This window comes from Pezoporus flaviventris, unplaced genomic scaffold (genome assembly GCF_033815535.1).
Source record: "Pezoporus flaviventris isolate CSIRO_AGI_PZ_B2104156 unplaced genomic scaffold, CSIRO_AGI_Pfla_v1 ptg000035l, whole genome shotgun sequence".
NCBI classification, from domain to species: domain Eukaryota; kingdom Metazoa; phylum Chordata; class Aves; order Psittaciformes; family Psittacidae; genus Pezoporus; species Pezoporus flaviventris.
Window position 1 is genome coordinate 524,243 of NW_026892583.1, and position 17,790 is coordinate 542,032.

Genomic DNA, 17,790 nt, shown 5'->3' on the forward strand with positions numbered 1-17,790 from the left:
TGATGTGTCTGTTATTTGATTTTTTTCCTATTTCCTGCTCAGCTACACTGTACCATAGGGATTTGGTAGTCTGGGGAGTCTTTAGCTGCTTGTGCTTGTGCTGTCAGTCCCATCATGTAACAGCAGAGCGTGTTCTCTGGGGCATCATTCAATGCATGGCATTAGCTTTTAATTTAAGGAAAAAACCAACCTCCCCCAAATAAACACTCGTTATAGCTGTCACAGCAGTAGGAATGAGCTGTCATGTCTAAGAAACAATAGGATATTTAGCAGTAGGAAGGATTTATGTTCAAGCAGAGAGGTTTTCTCATAGACAACATTTACTGCAGCAGCATTTCAGATTGAATTCTGAAGCTGGCACATCTTCCATGGTGCTTTCCACAATCCTGCAGTTTAAAAGTGTGACTACACACACACACACAGAAGCAGAAACTACTGCACAACTTATATCAAGGTATATAGTTGCCTTATTTACATGTTCAGCATAAGAAGCTTTGTAGTCACAGAAGTGGGGTGACACATCATAGGTGCCTTTGATAATGACTATTAAAATGACAGAGGTGGCAGATTTGTATTTGGAAGGTTTGCCACTTACTTCCTGTATGTTTTTTTCCCCTCATAAGTTTTTGCAGTTCCTGTTTTTGTCACCCTGAGGCTTTTTGTTCTCTTAAAGCATTTTGTTTTGCATTTTGAGCCTTACTGACCTGACACCAAAGACACTGGTGCCAAGACCATCACTTCACTGCAGGATGTTTCTTACCTCTCTTCAGCCAACGGGGAGCTGTTTGGCCTTTGTGTATATAAAAGACCCTGCATTCTGTAGGCAACTCATTGCAAAGAGAAGTTTCTGCTGTCATTTATTTATAGTCTCATTGTCATCCTATTGATGTCATCCTCCAGCCAGTCCTACTGTGAACAGGAGGATCGTAGCATGCTGGTGGCTCCGTGTTCTCTGCAGAACACTGCTCCCACGTCTCAAAGCGGTGTTTTGGCACTGCTCAGCGAGAGCAAGACAGGCTTCCTCTGGAGACATTGTTGCTCTGAAATTCTCCAGTGATTCTGGAGCAACCCATCTGTGCAGCAAAGCAAGTGTCCTCCATGGCACTACCAATCCCAGACAGAGTTAAATCCAAACTCTAGCAGTCAGCTCTGCTATGGCTGGAATACAAAACCAAATTTGAGCCTCCTGGTCTAGTAGAAGGTGTCCCTGCCCATGGCAGGGGGATTGCAACTAGGTGATCTTTAAGGTCCCTTCCAACCCAAACTATTCGATGATTCTGTGATCATAGAATTATTGAATAGTTAGGGTTGGAAAGGACCTTAAGATCATCCAGCTCCAACCTCCCTGCCATGGGCAGGGACACCTCACACTAAACCATGGCACCCAAGGGTCTGTACAACCTGTCCTTGAACACCACAAGGGATGGAGCATTCACAACATCCCGGGCAACCCATTCCAGTACCTCACCACCCTTACAGTAAAGAATTTCTTCTTTATATCCAATCTAAAGTTCCGCTGTTTTAAGTTTTAACCCGTTACCCCTTGTTCTGTCACTACATGATTCAAATCTGAACTTTGCAGTTAGCTTGCTTTGCCCTTTCTATAAAGGAATAAGCCAAAGCCAGATGTCCAAAGTTGGGAAAACTGACTTAGGCTTGGCAACAGAAAGCAGGTCTCTGTCCTCTCATAGGATAGAGTGTTTAATGCTGGCACTTGGTAAGCTCAGTTGATATGTCTGTATTTCTTTTGGTCATGAGTCTCTTGACAAACTGCTCAGTCATCAGGCATCTCCAAGGCATTGCAGGCTGGTATGATCGTCTCCCACCTGACAGCTGTGGTTGCAAATCCTACAACAGACAGAACCATTGAACTAATTTAACCTGTAGGCTTTACATCCAGGTTCAGATTTGACCGCTTTCATACTGTGAGCGTGTCCATACTCACCATGAGGTGGGTGTTCAGATCCACTTCTACATGTTATGTGTATGGAGAGTTTTTAGAGGAAGAGAACGTATGTTTTTAGAGGAAGAGAACGTATGTTCAGAACATATATTCAGATTCATATATTCAGAGTTTGGAGCAGGACCCTGTATTCACTTCTGGGGACCAGGCAGCACCCTGGTTTCACAGGGTTTGAGGTGTTCAGGAAAACGGTTTCTTCTCTTTCCATACTGAGGAACCAGCAGGGAATGCACAACTGATACTAAAAATTAAAAAGGAGATAAAGAAAAGGGGAAAGGAAAGGAAAAGGAAAGGAAAGGAAAAGGAAAGGAGTAAATCTGTATAGACCTCTAGTTTTAGAACCCTGACTGGGGCAGTAAATACAGGCTTGTGCCTGCAGATCTGAGTTAAATTCTCAGTGAAGTTTACTTGTCTGTAATGAGCTTGAATCCTCCAAAGCCCCACAAAAGCCAAACCCATCTCCCCCTGCACCCCATCTTGGCAGTGTGTGTGACTAACTGCCTCAATTGCTGGAATCTTGGAATTGTGGCTGTTTGGAAAAGACACCTTTGCAGATACATGATCAGACTCCTCTGTGTGATATGCAATTTCATTTTACATTTTCCTCTCTGAAGATGAAGCTGTTATTGCACAGTGAGGATCAGAGATGCTGTCTGTGAAAAATTGACATGCTTACAATAATTAAGGGGGGAAGAAGCTGTAGGATGGGAGCACGAATGGATTTTACTGGGCTATTTCCTTTCTGTCCTTGGTTACTTCTGGAATGAACTCCTTAAGTAAGGCTCATTTCTCTCGTAACTCGTTTCTGAGCTGTCGTGGTTTGATGGTTAAGTAGAGAGGGAGAGATTTATGGGATTGAAATGCTGAAAAATTGTGGCAAATAGGGTTTTAGCAATGGGGATAAGTTGCCAAATAAATTAATCCTGTGTATTTTTGTTGTTTTCTGCTCTTGGTTCATCTGGCTACATATGATCTAAGAGATGATATTTCTCTTTTGGCAGCTATGAGAAAGCTCAAGAATTGTGGACAAAACAGGGCTGGGATTTTCAGTGATCCCTTTTCTATTCTCACAGGCCCCTGATGTTTTTGTCCACATCACTTAGTACATTGTGCCCATTCTGCAGAGAAGCCAGCATGCTTTGAGCATACACATAAGCTGTCCCTACACACACGCACACCTGCACATGCACACACATGCTCTTCAGTACATTTAAGATCCAACCTGACTGTGTCTGTGACAGTGTCCCTGTTCATAGGTATAGGAAGATAACTTCTCTTTTATTTCCTCTTCTTTCTTCCTGAAGGGTATGACCCCACTAATGTACGCCTGCGCTGCTGGAGATGAAGCCATGGTCCAAATGCTTATAGATGCTGGAGCCAATTTAGATATACCAGTGAGTAACCGAGGACCCTCTGCCTATAATTATTCATCTGTAAATAACAAGAGCGGTTATGAAATCTTTCCTAGCAACTGCAGGCTTCCATTATGGAAGCTTCTGAGCAAAGCATGGCTTTCAGAAACCATTGCTTCAGGGATTTGGGAGGGGGAGGAAAACCTTCAAAACCTCTTGGAGCACTCCATGGCTCCAATTATGATTGGCATTGGCAAGTCTAATAGGTATGGGGGGGAGTAAAGGGGCTTTTTCCTTCCTGAAAGAGCTGCCAGTAGGAGAAACCAATAAGCCCATTAAAAAGGCCCAGGGGACCGGATGGAGTGACTGGTGTGAACAGTGTTCTCTAAATGGCCTAAGTAACCATTCCCTGGGGTTGTCACTTCCAAAGGAAAAAGGCAGTTATGTACAAGCCTGAAGGTTATGGCAGGTAGGCTGCAGTGGTTAATAACTACCTGGTTCCTTCCCCCAGGTTCCCAGTACCTCTCCTCGATACCCTTCAGTTCATCCTGACAGCCGTCACTGGACCGCTCTTACCTTTGCTGTGTTACACGGGCACATCTCTGTTGTGCAGGTAAGCAGAGGGAACCCCTAGGTTGGTCATCTTTACAGGAGATGCAGAGGGCCTGCAGTGCAACACCCTCGCTCTCAGGCTTCCCAAACACTGGTGCATCACAGGCTCCATGTGGGGTTTGGTGGAAGCCTTCTAAAAACCGGTGAAAAATGGCATGTTTTGAAAACAAGGAGAATGCAACCAATGCTTTTCTTGGGAACTGTGAATTGAGGACATAATTCCTAGCAAGGCCTGGGTAACAAAACACTCTGTGTTCCCTTATTTTTCTTCGGTTTCAGTATTGGTTTGAGGCTTGCCACTTCCAGAGCAATGTGCACAGTCATTTCTTACCAGTATTAGGTAAACTGGTGTTTCATGTGGCGTGGTTATAGGTCAACTGCTTGATCAGGATGCTTCTGAAATTAGATGTGAATTGGTTTATACCTTAGCATATGCAAAAGTTCTGCTTTTTGCTCTAACAGCAGCAAATCAGCTGTAACTTCCTTTATAATCCCTGAGAACTGCATGAACAAGATAAGCTCTCGTGGGACTTGACTTGAACCTCTTGCATCCTCCCTGCACCCCTTGCTGGGGAATTAATGGCAACAGAATGGGGTGAACTCCTGGAAATTCTACCTGAGTCCCAAGAGAAATCCAAAACTGGTCACAGCAGATAGTCAGTTGCTGGTGAATTGAATTATGTTCTGCTCAAAGAGGAAAAAAGAAAAGATACAAGCAAAGGGAGGCTGCACACCCTCATTTTTTGTCAATGTGCATGTGTAAATAAAGACAAAGATTAGATTCCACCTGGGAAACTGCCAGAGCAGCCCTTGGGATGGCAAAGGTTGGACAGCCTGAATTTACATGTGAGGTAAGAGATGCAGCCAAGCATACCAAAGCTCGTGTTGGACTGCAGGACCCACAATGTCTTTAATTTCGGTTCAAACTTCTAAACATTATAGGAGTTTTTTTTATTCAGCAGTTGTTATTCTAAGGGTAGACATCAGCTTCTGCCAAAATGGGTGTGTAAAATTGCCTTTCCAATTGGAAACTTGCATGGAATAGCTGGCATCTCAATAGAGAAACAAACCAGCAGTTGTGCTCTGCCAAATGTTTTATAGTAAAATGTGACTGTATGTGCTAGGTGGGCCAAGGCCAAGGTCGTCACTAACTAGGGGTAGCTGGAGCCGTTAGATTGTGGCAGTGGTACAGGATAGAACCAGCTGGACCCCTATACCCAGCAGAAGAACCTCTGCTGATGGTGATGCATATAGAATCCCAGACTGGTTTGGGTTGGAAGAGACCTTAAAGCTCATGCAGTCCCAACCCTTGCCATGGGCAGGGACACCTTCCACTAGAGCAGGTTGCTCCAAGCCCCATCCAACCTGGCCTTAAACACTGCCAGGGATGGGGCAGCCACAGCTTCTCTGGGCACCCTGTGCCAGCACCTCACCACCCACAGCATATACTTTGTTCCCCTGTTCAAGTCTGAACCCATTACTCCTTATCACTACATCCATGCTCTGGGTGCTCCAATGCTGTCTGCCAGCCCTACCTGGCCAGAAAAGGTCCCTATCATCTTCTCCCTTCATCTGGCTGGGGGTGATCTCCCTTGCCAGCAGCTCAGTGTGTCCACTGAAAGGAAGTTCTGTGTGTGGCAGGTTACTGCAGCTGCCAGGACCTCCTTACACAGGCTCCGTTGGGCAAGAGAGACCAAGGGGCATGTTTGGCCTCCAGGGCTAATTCCCTGGAAGAACCTTGTTTCCTGCACACAGCATGAAACTTAATAAGATGGACTTCCTGCACTGAGGAGAAGCTCTGCTTGCAGAGCTCTTTGGAGTTGTGCAATTACAATTGCAAAACCACGTTCATAAAGGAGATTAAAACAAAAACAAAGAGGTGATGTTCTCCTGGCTGCCAGCTGAGCACCTTTTCAGCACAAACTCAATACTGAAAGCACAGTAAAGGAAAAGGAAAGAAGAAAACTCTAACCTGACATTCATGTGTAGTCTTTAGCCCTAGGCTGAGCAAGGAAATGCAAGAGAAATTTGCCTTGTAACAGATGCTTTGCTTTAGCCTTTGAGCTGGTCCCTTTGTGTGCGTGCACCCTTCCCTGTGAATCTGCTGGTTTGCTGTTTTACACACAGCCTCTTCTGTTTTGTCCTGCTGAATTGCTCTTTTCTCAACTCTTTCATGTGTGTGTTGCAGCTGCTCTTGGATGCTGGTGCTCACGTCGAGGGCTCTGCTGTTAACAGTGAAGACAACTATGCTGAGACTCCTCTTCAGCTGGCTTCAGCAGCAGGTAAGCTCCGTGCAGCCTCCACATGCTCTGTTTCTTTGCTACCACAGAATAACTACAACCAGTTCATGTGTGGGCCTGCAAAACATGCTAGAAGCCACTTTGCACTGCATTTAAGCTACTGTTAAGTATAGTAAAGACACCAAACGGGTAGCACAGTGAGCTGGCTCCTAAAAAGGCAGCATTTTGTTCATTTCTAAAACACCAGTAGGAACACATCTGGGTTGGCAGCAGCTAACAGCTGTTGGCATGTGGCAGCAGCTTAATGGGCACTGAGTGCCTGATTTGCTGCTGGTCCCAACACTTACCCCTGCCAGCAGCCGCCCCAGTACAGCTGACTGGAACAGCCCCTTCACACAGGGCACTGTCAAGAAACATAAGCCAGCTACTGTCTAGTCCAGGCATGTTGTGGATCTAAATAACTTCCAGATGCAAAAATTAACACATTTCAAGTCAGCCTGAAGAAAAATAACTGCTGTGTAAAGAAATTTTTCCATTAATTTATTAAAGACAAGTAAAATCCTACATTTCTTCTACCTGTCCTCAGAAGAGTTTAGCATTCTGTGAGCAAGTCTGTGCCTGCCTAAAATACCTGTTGGTTTTCAACACTTTTCACCTCTAACTGTTTCTGGTTTTTCCATTAATTTCTTTTTGCTTCATAACTGTGTATTTATGAAGACAAGACTCTGGCTTGCTCTGTTCCAAGATTTGTTGAAGGGATAAGAAGTGGCCTTTCCTCCCCTCCCCCATGACAGATACTCATTGTGCTGTGTCTGCTGCCACAACTCACTAGTACATCAAATGAAAGGGGTGGAAAGGAGACCTGACTGAACATGGCCTGAACCAATATACTGGCTGCAGGGCGGTTTTATGAAGCTGTGGCCAGTGTGTGCAGCAAAGAAGAGCTCCCTTCTGGCCTTCTCTCAACCTCCTCCACCAGCCAAACAGCTGAGACTCTGATCTAGCTGAACTGGTTGCATACAGCTCTGCTGGTGTGCACTGAAAGCACCAGACCAGTTTATTTCCCTTTTCATTCTGCCTATAGTTGTGCCTTCTTAAGTAATTTTAGTGCTTTGTGACTCAGTTTCTCTCTCTGAGGTATTATGAGGCCTAATCCATGCTTGCAGGATGCTCTGAAAGCCCAGCTGGTAGCATAGAAGTTGCTGGTACAGTGTGTGTTACCAGTCCTATGTGATATGCTTCAGAGAGGTGTAGCAGATGTGCAATCATTATGTTTCTATCAATTTTTCCTAGGGAACTACGAGCTGGTCAGCTTGTTGCTAAGTAGGGGAGCTGATCCACTCCTGAGCATGCTAGAAGTCAATGGTATGTCATCATCACTGCATGAAGATATGAACTGCTTCAGTCACTCAGCTGCACACGGGCACAGGTAAAGCTCTGTCCATGCTCCAAATAGGTTTTGTTTTCCTGAGGCTAACACTGTAGGCATTCCTATGTGACTTTATATTACGTCTTCTACCCAAATCCCTGGGTGGGCAGTTCAGAAGACTGTGTTAAGAGTCTCCTGACAGCAGCCATTCTTTAGTGCAGCACAGTTTCTCAGGCTGTTCTAATGCCTTTTGAGCATTTTGGGGAACCAAAAGATTCTTTAAACTGGTAGTTACTGTTACACCCTTTGAAGAAAAAAGTGATGTAAGACTTTCATTATTCAGCAACTGTAACTGATAAAAGAAAGGGATTATATTTTAGTCTAAAGCACAAAATACAATAGAAAGATCTCTGTTCGCTCTTTCTTACTCTCTCACTTGCTGGTCTAGCGCTGCAGCACAGAGAGTAGGAGGTGGTGCTAAGCCATACGAGAGCTGACTAAGATCCACCTCTGGGTAGGTTATGAGGTTGTGGTTCATGTTCTGAGTCAGAATCTAATCACATTAAGGTGGTAAAAATAACCTGCAGCAGAATTTAGTTGACTATATCTCTGGTTTTTGGATGGGTGACCAGATCAGTCATTAAAATGGTGAAGAGCCAGCCTGGGCTTTCCAGCCCAATTTTCAGGGTAGTTATTTAGAAATAAGACATTACTTACAAAGTCATCCAGAAATCCTGTTCCCAGAACAATAATATTCGTGTAAGAAGCCAGTTCAAACAGCCTGAAACTGCCCATGTATATGGGCTGAGAGATACCCACAGGGTCTCAACAGCTAGCTTAGTGGCAGCTACCTTGCTTGAACACAGTTGTGCTTTACAGTGGTGCCAAAGCTGCCCCTCCAGGTACACTGCACATCTGGATACACCAGGGAAAATGGCCCAAGCCCAAATGAGGCCCAAACTCTGCAAAGCTGGAATGGCCTAATGCAGTTATTTACAGTGTAGAAATACACAAACACTGTTCTGTTCCCAGTTCTCTTCCCCTCCCACAATCTTCTGCAACATCTAACCATGTAAACCATGAAACTCAAGGCCAAAAAACTTAAGCTCTGAAGTAAGATTTACTGGTGTCTGTTAGAACCCCACTGCCTCCATCAGTAAACAGAAACCATAACAAAAGATAGTCCTGCATGTCCAGGAAGTGGGTCTGACTAAAACAACTTAACAGTGGTTGAAGATGGTCATTTGGGAAAACAGAAGGAGTTCCAACAGACACCAGTAAATCTTACTTCAGAGCTGAAGCTGTTACCACACTCAGGCCTGACAGAAGGAAGTGTGCTTCTATGCCATAGTATAGACTGCAATAAAACCCACTTTGCCCTAACACTCTGAAATAGGCTCTGGTACCGCTGAGTGTATTCCATGCCTTTGCTACCAAGGTATCCATTTCCAGCATGCAGGATAGATAAGGAGAAATAGCTTAAATGTTGTTCCATATTGCCAGCTAGAAATATATCTTTGAGAAGGAAATCACTACTAAGCCAGACCCCCTAAACCCAGATCACCCCAGTCCTGCCTGAATTGTTGCTATTTTATTTATTACTAAGTGATATCTTCTTCCTCCTCAGGAATGTTCTGCGCAAGCTCCTGACCCAGCCCCAGCAACTGAAGGGTGATGTCCTCTCCCTGGAGGAGATTTTAGCTGAGGGAGTGGAGAGTGACACCTCTAGCCAGGGCAGCTCCAGCGAGGGGCAAGTCAGGCTGTGTAAAACAAGAATGAAGGCTCTGCAGGAGGCCATGTATTACAGTGCTGAGCACGGCTATGTCGACATCACCATGGAACTCAGGGCACTTGGTAAGGGGCTTGTTTTAAGCACTGTGCTCATTTAGAGTGTAAAAAGCTTTCATTTGGACAAGAATCTGTAACCCCAACTACACAACTATCCCAAGCTCATAGGAACCTGCTGTCTAATGTAAGTGTTTAAGGCTCCTCACAAGTTCTTTTCAAATTCCTGTTGATCTAGGACATCCCTTATTTTTGGCTGGATCCTCTGTTCCCAAAGTTTCAAAAGCAAGAGGCATGTCTCTTTTTCAGATACTCTGACACCTAAAATTCACTGTTCAAAGAGGCTGGTCTCAAAATCAGAGGTAACATGACAGATTAAATGGTTGAATGTGAAAGAGCAGATTTGATCTAAAGGTAGGAAAGAGAAGCTTTGAAGCTTGTGTGTGTAGATTGTTACAGGTAAACCAGGAGGGAAGACCTCACACCATGGTTGTGGAGGGTTAGAAATTCTTACAAGTTCAGTTCAGATTTGTTTTGTAGTTGTGAGTAATCATGAAGCTAAATACGCAATAGAGGGTCTCTGGTCCTGGTACCATCCTTTCCTAGAGAAGTCACTGTTAATGACTCAGTTCAGTTATCTTTCATAACGTAAGACAAATGTATCTCTTGTTAGGATGTAGGTACAAATCTACTTCAGTGCTGCAAAGAGGCAGTAATAGCAGCAGGACATTCTACTCATAGGTACTTCAGCATATCATCATCTTTCACTGTCCTTTTTGCTGTGGCTACAGGAGTCCCATGGAAACTCCACGTGTGGATTGAGTCACTACGGACAACCTTCTACCAGTCCCGTTACTCAGTCGTACAGACCCTCCTCCGGGAATTTGTCACCATTAAAGAAGAGGACTACAATGAAGAGCTGGTTAATGAAGGGCTGCAGCTCATGTTCGATATCCTCAAAACCAGCAAGGTAATTATTAGTTTTGTAACAAAGTGCTACAAAGGATTTTGCTGTTGTACAAGGCAGCACACAATGATGAGTGAATGCCCATGCAAAATCCCTAATGAATTAGGGTAGTATTATCTAAATTCGTATGCAGCCATCACAGTAAAGACATTAATTTCAACAGAAGCAGAAGTTGTACTGTTAAAGTCCAGTCCAGCAACTGGCTTTTGAAACCCTGTCAACATAACAGGAAGAGTGACCAATACAGCACTGGGAAATTCAGGTTCTCTGAGTAGTATCTTCTAGGAGTTTTCTGAACAATGCTTTTGTCCAGTGACATTTCCCATCTACTTTTTTCTTTATTTAAATGTTGCCTATGGCTGTTTTTTCCTTGCCCTTCGTGCGTGTCTAGAACAAACCTGTTCCCTATTTTAGCTGTCCCATTTTGCATGTAAGTTCACCCAGTCTCTACCATGTTCTCCTCTGAGAGGCTGCTGCCCTTTGAGTCAGGAGGGGGATGCCTGCCCTCCAAATGTAGAGGGGGTACAGCTGTAATGCACAGACAGTGGAGAGTGAGGAGTACGTACAGCTCCAGATACCTCTGTAGTTGCTCACTACAGTGTACACTGTACTGTCCTTGAAATAAAAAGCAAGATATAGGCAGCCAATTACTCTGTTGAGAGGTTGTTCTTGCAGAGTGCAGTTGCTATGAGCCTCAAATGAGCTGTTATAGCATGTTTGAAACCCGCTCCATGCAAAGTGCCAATTGGTGATTCCTGTTCCATCCTCCTTACAGAATGATTCCATCAATCAGCAGCTTGCATCCATCTTCACCCACTGCTATGGCAGCAGTCCAATACCCAGCATTCCTGAGATCCAGAAGACACTGCCAGCTCGGCTGGGTAAGAGGCTCGCCTCAACAGTAAAGTTCTTGTGATGTTTGGCTTTCAGCATCCACAGTTTCAAAGAATATTCACCCTCTTTATTTTTTATCCCTTACCCCAACAGATCCTCACTTCCTAAACAATAAGGAAATGTCTGATGTAACTTTTTTAGTAGAAGGAAAGCTGTTTTATGCACACAAAGTCCTGCTGGTTACTGCATCCAACAGGTGAGTTGATTTTCACAGCTAAGTATTAGAGGAAGGTTTGACCCTTTAGACTCATCTGTATTTCCAGCTCTCATTCCTCATTGCAGTAAGGCAGCTGTGAAGGATACAGAGAACAGACCATAACTCAGGGCTGCAGGACCAGCCATATCATCTTTACTACTGTTAAGAATAGTAGGAAAGTGAAGATGAGTTTCTAAGCCACTCTAATAAGTGTTAGAGATTCCCAGAGCTCTACTGACATAAACTAACCAGTAATTATCCCTAATAACTCTTACAGGAGTTGGAGTGTACATGTCCAGCCATTCGCTGCCTTTCCATGCCCCCCTCTCAGAGTTTGCTAGCTGGAGCTACACTTGCTCCAGCTTGCAGTGATCAGTTTCTGTGTTACTGACTTAGTAACAGTGGTTTGCAACTACTCTAGGGTGGGACAGGTTAAGTTGTTTCTGAAGTTCTAAACTGTCATTTAATCGAAAGGTTTTAATTGTCAACTTGCGAAGAAGAAGGAAGGAGCTTTATTTTCCCCTTGCTTAGGCTGTTTGTCAATAGGCAATGAATATATGATCTGCTAACACAGAAACCTATTAAAACCATTCTCAGGTTTAAGACGCTCATGACCAATAAAACAGAACATGACAGCCATGGCAGTAAGACTGTCGAAATCAGTGATATGAAATACAACATTTTCAAGGTATGTATCTTACCTTTTCTTTATTCTTTTCATCTTCTCACATACTTGGAAGCCAAGATTAAGCCAGAGCTTAACATCAGGGGTAATTTATGAGTAGAGGTGGAGTTCACTTCAACACACCAGTATTTCAGGAATATTCTGATCTTTGTCAAAACTCTTCAGGTAGAACCAACCTTAAAACAGAAGCCTCCAGCCTGTATTCTTAATCTCTTACTAGGCAGCTGACTCGTCCCTAAAGCAGGAGAAACTAGTCTGCTACTAAAAGTAATCTTACACTTGTAAGACACCATTTCCGTACTTCTTACAGCACCATCTTCATGGTGTGCTAAGCAAAAAGTAAACTTACAGCAAGAGGTGGACTGCCAGGCTTCGTATCAATTCAAATCAGGTGATCAGAAGTCACTGGTGACCCTTTCAAGAAAGGCTCAGAAATGAGACTTGCACTTTGCTTTTATGACATTTCCATATCTAATGGACCTAAGGGAATTTCATTCGTGATGGAGGGAAAATAGGTTACTGAACACACACCCAAGGCAAAAAACAAGTCTGTGAAATGCGATAGTGAAGCTGTTCCAGCCTCCCAGATCTGCATTTCAGGCTTGGAAAAAAGGTAGGGAACAGGGAGATCTGAGGTGCAGAACAGGTTCTGTAACTCCATCACTTCAGGCCTGAGGTACTCTTCTTCTCTTTTTATAAGCACACAAAACAGCAAAGCTGTTGGTCAGCAGCACTGTCATCTCACAGAGAGGGAATGCAGTTGACCCTGAGAACATCCCTGTTCTGCCTAAAAGGGGTTATACAAGTTCCATGCTGCAGAGGGGACATCCAAATTTTGCTGCTCAGGTCATGACAGAAAACAAGAAAATGTAACTGAGGGTATTGAAACAAACCTCCTTAAACAACATTTTGACATCAAGAGGTCTCTGAAGGTGAACTTTCGCTTCACTGGAGAGGGCAAAGGATCACAAAGAGTTAAAGCAGAGAAGTACTTTACAGAATTAAACAATTTGACAGTGAAAATCAGACAAGCTGATGGCATTCTACAGCAATTTCAATTACGGTGCACAGAGGATGTTGAGCCACCAGAGATCTAAGTTCTTCTTAGAGCTCTGCTGGAAAGCAGCTTTGCTCCCTGTAATTCTATTATACAAATAAGGCAATTACAAAAATAGCAGCTTAGTTATGTTCCCACCACTGTTAGAAATGGCGCAGCACAGTCCCCACACCTGCTTACACAGCACCCAGGTCACTGGAATGACTTCTCTTTCCAACCCCAAACCTAACCATTCCCTAGATAGGACAGTACCGTTTCACTGGGGGTGTGCTCATGTAGATCAAAGAGCAGAAGCTGCCTCTTGCTCTCCCTGCAAACAATTAGGCCTTTTCCTCTGGCCCTCATGGGGGGCTGGAAGCTGATTAGAAGCACAGCAGGGGAGGCAAGCGGCTGGGAGGTCCCTCAGACACACATGCTCATGGTGTGGCAGTTGCAGTGCTGGAGCTCTAGCTGGCAGCTCTGCGTGTGACCTGCCTGCGAGGCTTAACCAGACCGGATCCAAGACACAGTTTTACAAGGACATCCGTGTTGCCCAGAGACACGCTGTCACCCTCAGCATCAAACCCTCACCAGGGCTCTTTTCAGAGCCTGAGGAAGAAAAGAGCATTGGAAAGCAGCAGATTTGCAGCACTAGAAAGAAAAGCCCAGCAGCAGAGGCGAGAGCCAGCACACCCCACGGCTCCTGCCTGCTCAGGAAGGGGAGCACAGCCACTCACAGCCCCTTGCACCTTCCGTGATAACAGCTTCATCCTGGCCCTCTTCCCATTTCAGATGCTGATGCAGTATTTATACTATGGAGGAACAGAATCCATGGAAATTCCCACCACTGATATCTTAGAGGTGAGAGTTTTTCCTTCTAAGGCTTTCCAAGTGCACTGGGGCATAAACAGAGCTTGAAAGGCAAAATCCAGGAGCTAACAGCAAGCTTCCAATCTAGGAGTGTATTTAACACTTTGAAATGAGCTTAAAGTTTCAAAATATCATCGCTGGGAAATAACAACTACCAGTTATGGTTTATTATGTCAGTCAGATGATGGGGAGGGCACAGCAGCAGGGAGGGAAAGTGCTGCAGAGCTTTTGGTACCCTGAGTTACAAATAGGCCCTTTTACAATGCTGCTCAGTCACAAGTATTCTGATGAAATTCAAGCTTGAAGCTAAAGACTACACACAGCTATTTTTTTCAGAGAGGAAAGGGGGCTTTGAGCTGTCTACAGCTCCTGTGTCATGGTGACAGCGCAGCACAAATACACTTCCTGCAGGAGCAGCAAGCCTTTGCTAGGAGGGGAAATCTGCCGCTTTAGCTGTGGCCTTTCTGCTCTTTCATGAGGACTTGGCCATTAAAACAGGGAGGAGGAGATCATTCAGAGAGGAAACCATCAAACCTGTCTGTCTGCCTCCCTAAGCTTTTCAAGGCTCATGAGCTCAAATAGCTTCTCTCTTGTCCTGATAGCTGTTGTCGGCTGCCAGCCTGTTTCAACTGGACGGCCTCCAGAGACACTGTGAAATCCTCTGTGCCCAGACGATCAGCATGGAGAACTCTGTTAACATCTATAAATATGCAAAGGTACGTGTCCAACTGTCTCATACGGGAATCACACTGCAGCAGCGGGCAGGTTTTCTGCAGGCTTGTTTTAGAAACCAAATACAGCAGGCCCAGAGTGGGCACTGCTCTGCTGGTGACTCTGCCCCAGCCACAAGTGAGATGTGTTAAAGCCGTCCTGCACGGCCCCAGTGTGTTCCCTGTCTAAAGCAATCACACATGAAATGGATGCAGATCCCTGCAGAGCAAGGGAGACGTGCCTTAGCAGGCTGATACAGCAACGGCAGCAAAGCCCAAGGGATCCAAATCCTCCCAGCAGCAGGGGCAGTGGATCATCCTACAGCAACTAAGTAAACCCTTCCTAGCACTCCGACTGCTAAAATGCAATCTTTACAGCTGCAAAACAAGCATGAACCATTGCGTGACACAGGCATTCACCTCTACAGCAAATAACCCACGTTATCAACAAAATCAGAGAGAAAACACTATGCCATCCCTCAAAGTTTGCAGGGGCAGATGCCTTAAAGACACGCACAAGGGGCCGATGGTGATGTGCCCGGTTACTTTGCATCCCCTTTGTGTCACAGGGTTCCTTTTCAATTCCTGATGCTCACACTGGACCACTCTTCCCGTTGAACTCAGGCTGGTTTCTTTCAGGCCCTACAATTTAACAGTATGTAGTGGTAGAGGGGAAAGGGAGCATTCCCTGCTGGCCTTCAGTGCTTTTCCTTGAATTACTGTTTGCACAGAGCTCCCAGAAACAGAGGGGAACATACACACATTTAATCCTGAAATAGAGTTTCATTGCGCTGCTATTACTGAGCTGCCCCCACTGGTTCTGAAGCAGAGGGAGCCAGATCAGAGCCACAAATCCACCTCACGTGGTTTAGAAGTGTAACATCCCTATTCCTCTACATTCAGCTCCTTCCTCCAGGAGCTCAGCTCCCACCCTATGAACCGTGTTCCGATTGCCCTGAGCTGTGTATGCCATCTGGCAGTGCAGTGTTTCATGTTGCAGCACAGGAACTCCCAGCTCTCACAGTTAAACAGGTACCTTGGCCACTTCAGCAGCAGCTGCTCTCTGCTCCTTTAAGAGGAAAAGGCTGGAGTGCAGGCCATCAGGGAAGGAATTAAAGCTGCTTCAATGCCTCCCTGCACACACCTGTGCCTGCAAAAAGCACCGAAGGAAATGATCAGCCATCAAGGGTCCTACCCTCAAAGCGTTTTTCCACTGTTTTTGCCATCCTTTTTCTTAGAAACTATCAAAGGGGAAAGCACTAGAAATAAGAAGCTCAGGCATGTCCTTTGGGTCTGTGCCATGCAGGAAAGACTTAACTCATCTTCTCTCCTCTGCAGATTCACAACGCACCTGAACTTGCCTCGTTTTGTGAAGGCTTCTTCCTCAAACACATGAGCTCTCTGCTGGAGCAGGACTCATTCAAGCAGCTGATCTACAGCAGGAACAGCAAAGTGCAAGGCCTGGACCCACTGAGGGACTTGCAGACAGCCCTGGCCGCCCGCCTGCACTCCGTGTACGTCACCTCCAGGGTGTGAAGGAGCAGGAGCAAGGCAGTGGCAGGAGCACTGGTTCAGTGTGCACGGGGAGGTGCTGTCAGGCAGAGCTGGGGCTTTCCTGTTTGCCTTCTGGATCTTGCTGAAAGTCCCCTACAACAGACACCCCCCAGGCACCCAAGGGGCTGAGCCTCGTCCCGCTGACCAGGGGGGAGTTGGCTTCTCTGTGCTACTACTGTCACAGAAACACTGTCACAGCACAAACAGGAACTGAGGCTGCAAGTGAAGAACCTGAACCGAAGGGAAGATCAACGCTGCCATTTACACAAGTACAATGCAGGGCTGTAGAGCAGGGAGGCAACTGACCTAGACCCAGCACCTAGTAGGTAGTCTACACACCGTAACGGCCACCTAGTTCATACACGTAGATGTTTTACTTGTACAAAGGCTGCCTAGGAGTTTTCTAACCCTACAGACCACTGCCCATTCAGCCAGTGACCCATCTGAACTCAGAGGCTGGCACACACCAACTACTTCACTGTAGTAATAAACACCAGCATCTGTATACATCAAGAGACTCTGACATAAGTTTGCCCCCAACCTGTTTGCACCTTGAGAGAGAGATCTTGTAGATGTTCAAAGCTGAGTAGAAACTAATCCTAACTGAAGTTATTCACTTTTTAAATCCAGGATGAAGAACTGAGCTGGGGCAGGGAGGGGAGAATTGGGGGGGGGTTGTATTTTTATACCATAGTTTCACTGTGCTAGTTGTAAATATGGATCCATCTCAACGAGGGAAGATGAAACACTCTACCCCTTCACTACCAGGGTTTGGTAGCCCCAGTCACCTCTACCTTAGAAACCTGTTTCTGAGCATTATCTGTGAGAGCTGACACCATAAGGGATGCTTTCTAAAAGACTCAGGTGCAGCAGGAGCTAGTGCTATGCTGAAAAGCTACCCAATAGCATAAATAGCAATAAAAGTCTCCCTGGGACCCAGAGGAACAAGTAACTTGATGGTTTGTTCTCTCTCTGGAGCTATATGGGATTGGAAGCCCTGACCTCCAGCCTCTGCTTCCACAGCCATTCCATTTCATCATGGAATGATGTTCTTTCCACAGATACACTACTTGGGAGCATGGTGAATACCTGGCTGGTTCCTAGAGGTGGGCTCAGTTACATAGAGGCAGCAGCACTTCAGATGCCTCAACTTGGATGTCCGTCATCCTTTTGTTCCCAGCAGACAGATGTTTCTGGTCCAGGATTACTCCCTCTAGGCCACATTCTAGCTGTCTTTGGAGAACTAGAAGGAGATGGTTTCTCTACAGTTCTGAGTCTGAAGCAATGGTTTTGAGTGCGCTTCAAGTAACGCCACCACAGGAGGCAGTTGTATAAAACCACACCTTGCTCTTACCAGTAGCTTTAAGGAAAGAGCTTCAGATATTCCCACTGATCTTTGTTAGCACCCCCAAAAAGCATTTGCTCATCATTTGGTTTAGGTGGGTGAGGGAGAAGAGGAAGCCAAGTGGGCAGTGGAGAACTACAGCTCCTTAAAATCCAACCATTAATAGCTAAACACACTGGAAGGAGGCAGCCCAGCTGGGCCCAAGTTCCAAA

The 17,790-nt window shown here is 45.4% G+C and overlaps 1 protein-coding gene across 4 annotated transcripts in view; it reads left to right on the forward strand.

Annotated features, from left to right (window-relative positions):
* ABTB2 (ankyrin repeat and BTB domain containing 2) overlaps positions 1-17,371 on the forward strand; it is a 165,072-nt gene extending 147,701 nt beyond the window's left edge. For all 4 annotated transcript variants that reach the window (XM_061462054.1, XM_061462055.1, XM_061462052.1 and 1 more), the window contains 12 exons: positions 3,268-3,357; positions 3,827-3,928; positions 6,116-6,209; positions 7,461-7,596; positions 9,164-9,390; positions 10,113-10,291; positions 11,064-11,169; positions 11,276-11,378; positions 11,976-12,066; positions 13,892-13,960; positions 14,572-14,685; positions 16,018-17,371. In XM_061462054.1, coding sequence (XP_061318038.1) covers positions 3,268-3,357; positions 3,827-3,928; positions 6,116-6,209; positions 7,461-7,596; positions 9,164-9,390; positions 10,113-10,291; positions 11,064-11,169; positions 11,276-11,378; positions 11,976-12,066; positions 13,892-13,960; positions 14,572-14,685; positions 16,018-16,215 — 1,509 coding nt within the window. In that variant the 3' untranslated portion in view covers positions 16,216-17,371. The remainder of the gene's footprint in view (positions 1-3,267; positions 3,358-3,826; positions 3,929-6,115; positions 6,210-7,460; positions 7,597-9,163; positions 9,391-10,112; positions 10,292-11,063; positions 11,170-11,275; positions 11,379-11,975; positions 12,067-13,891; positions 13,961-14,571; positions 14,686-16,017) is intronic.
* The last annotated feature ends 419 nt before the right edge of the window (positions 17,372-17,790 follow it).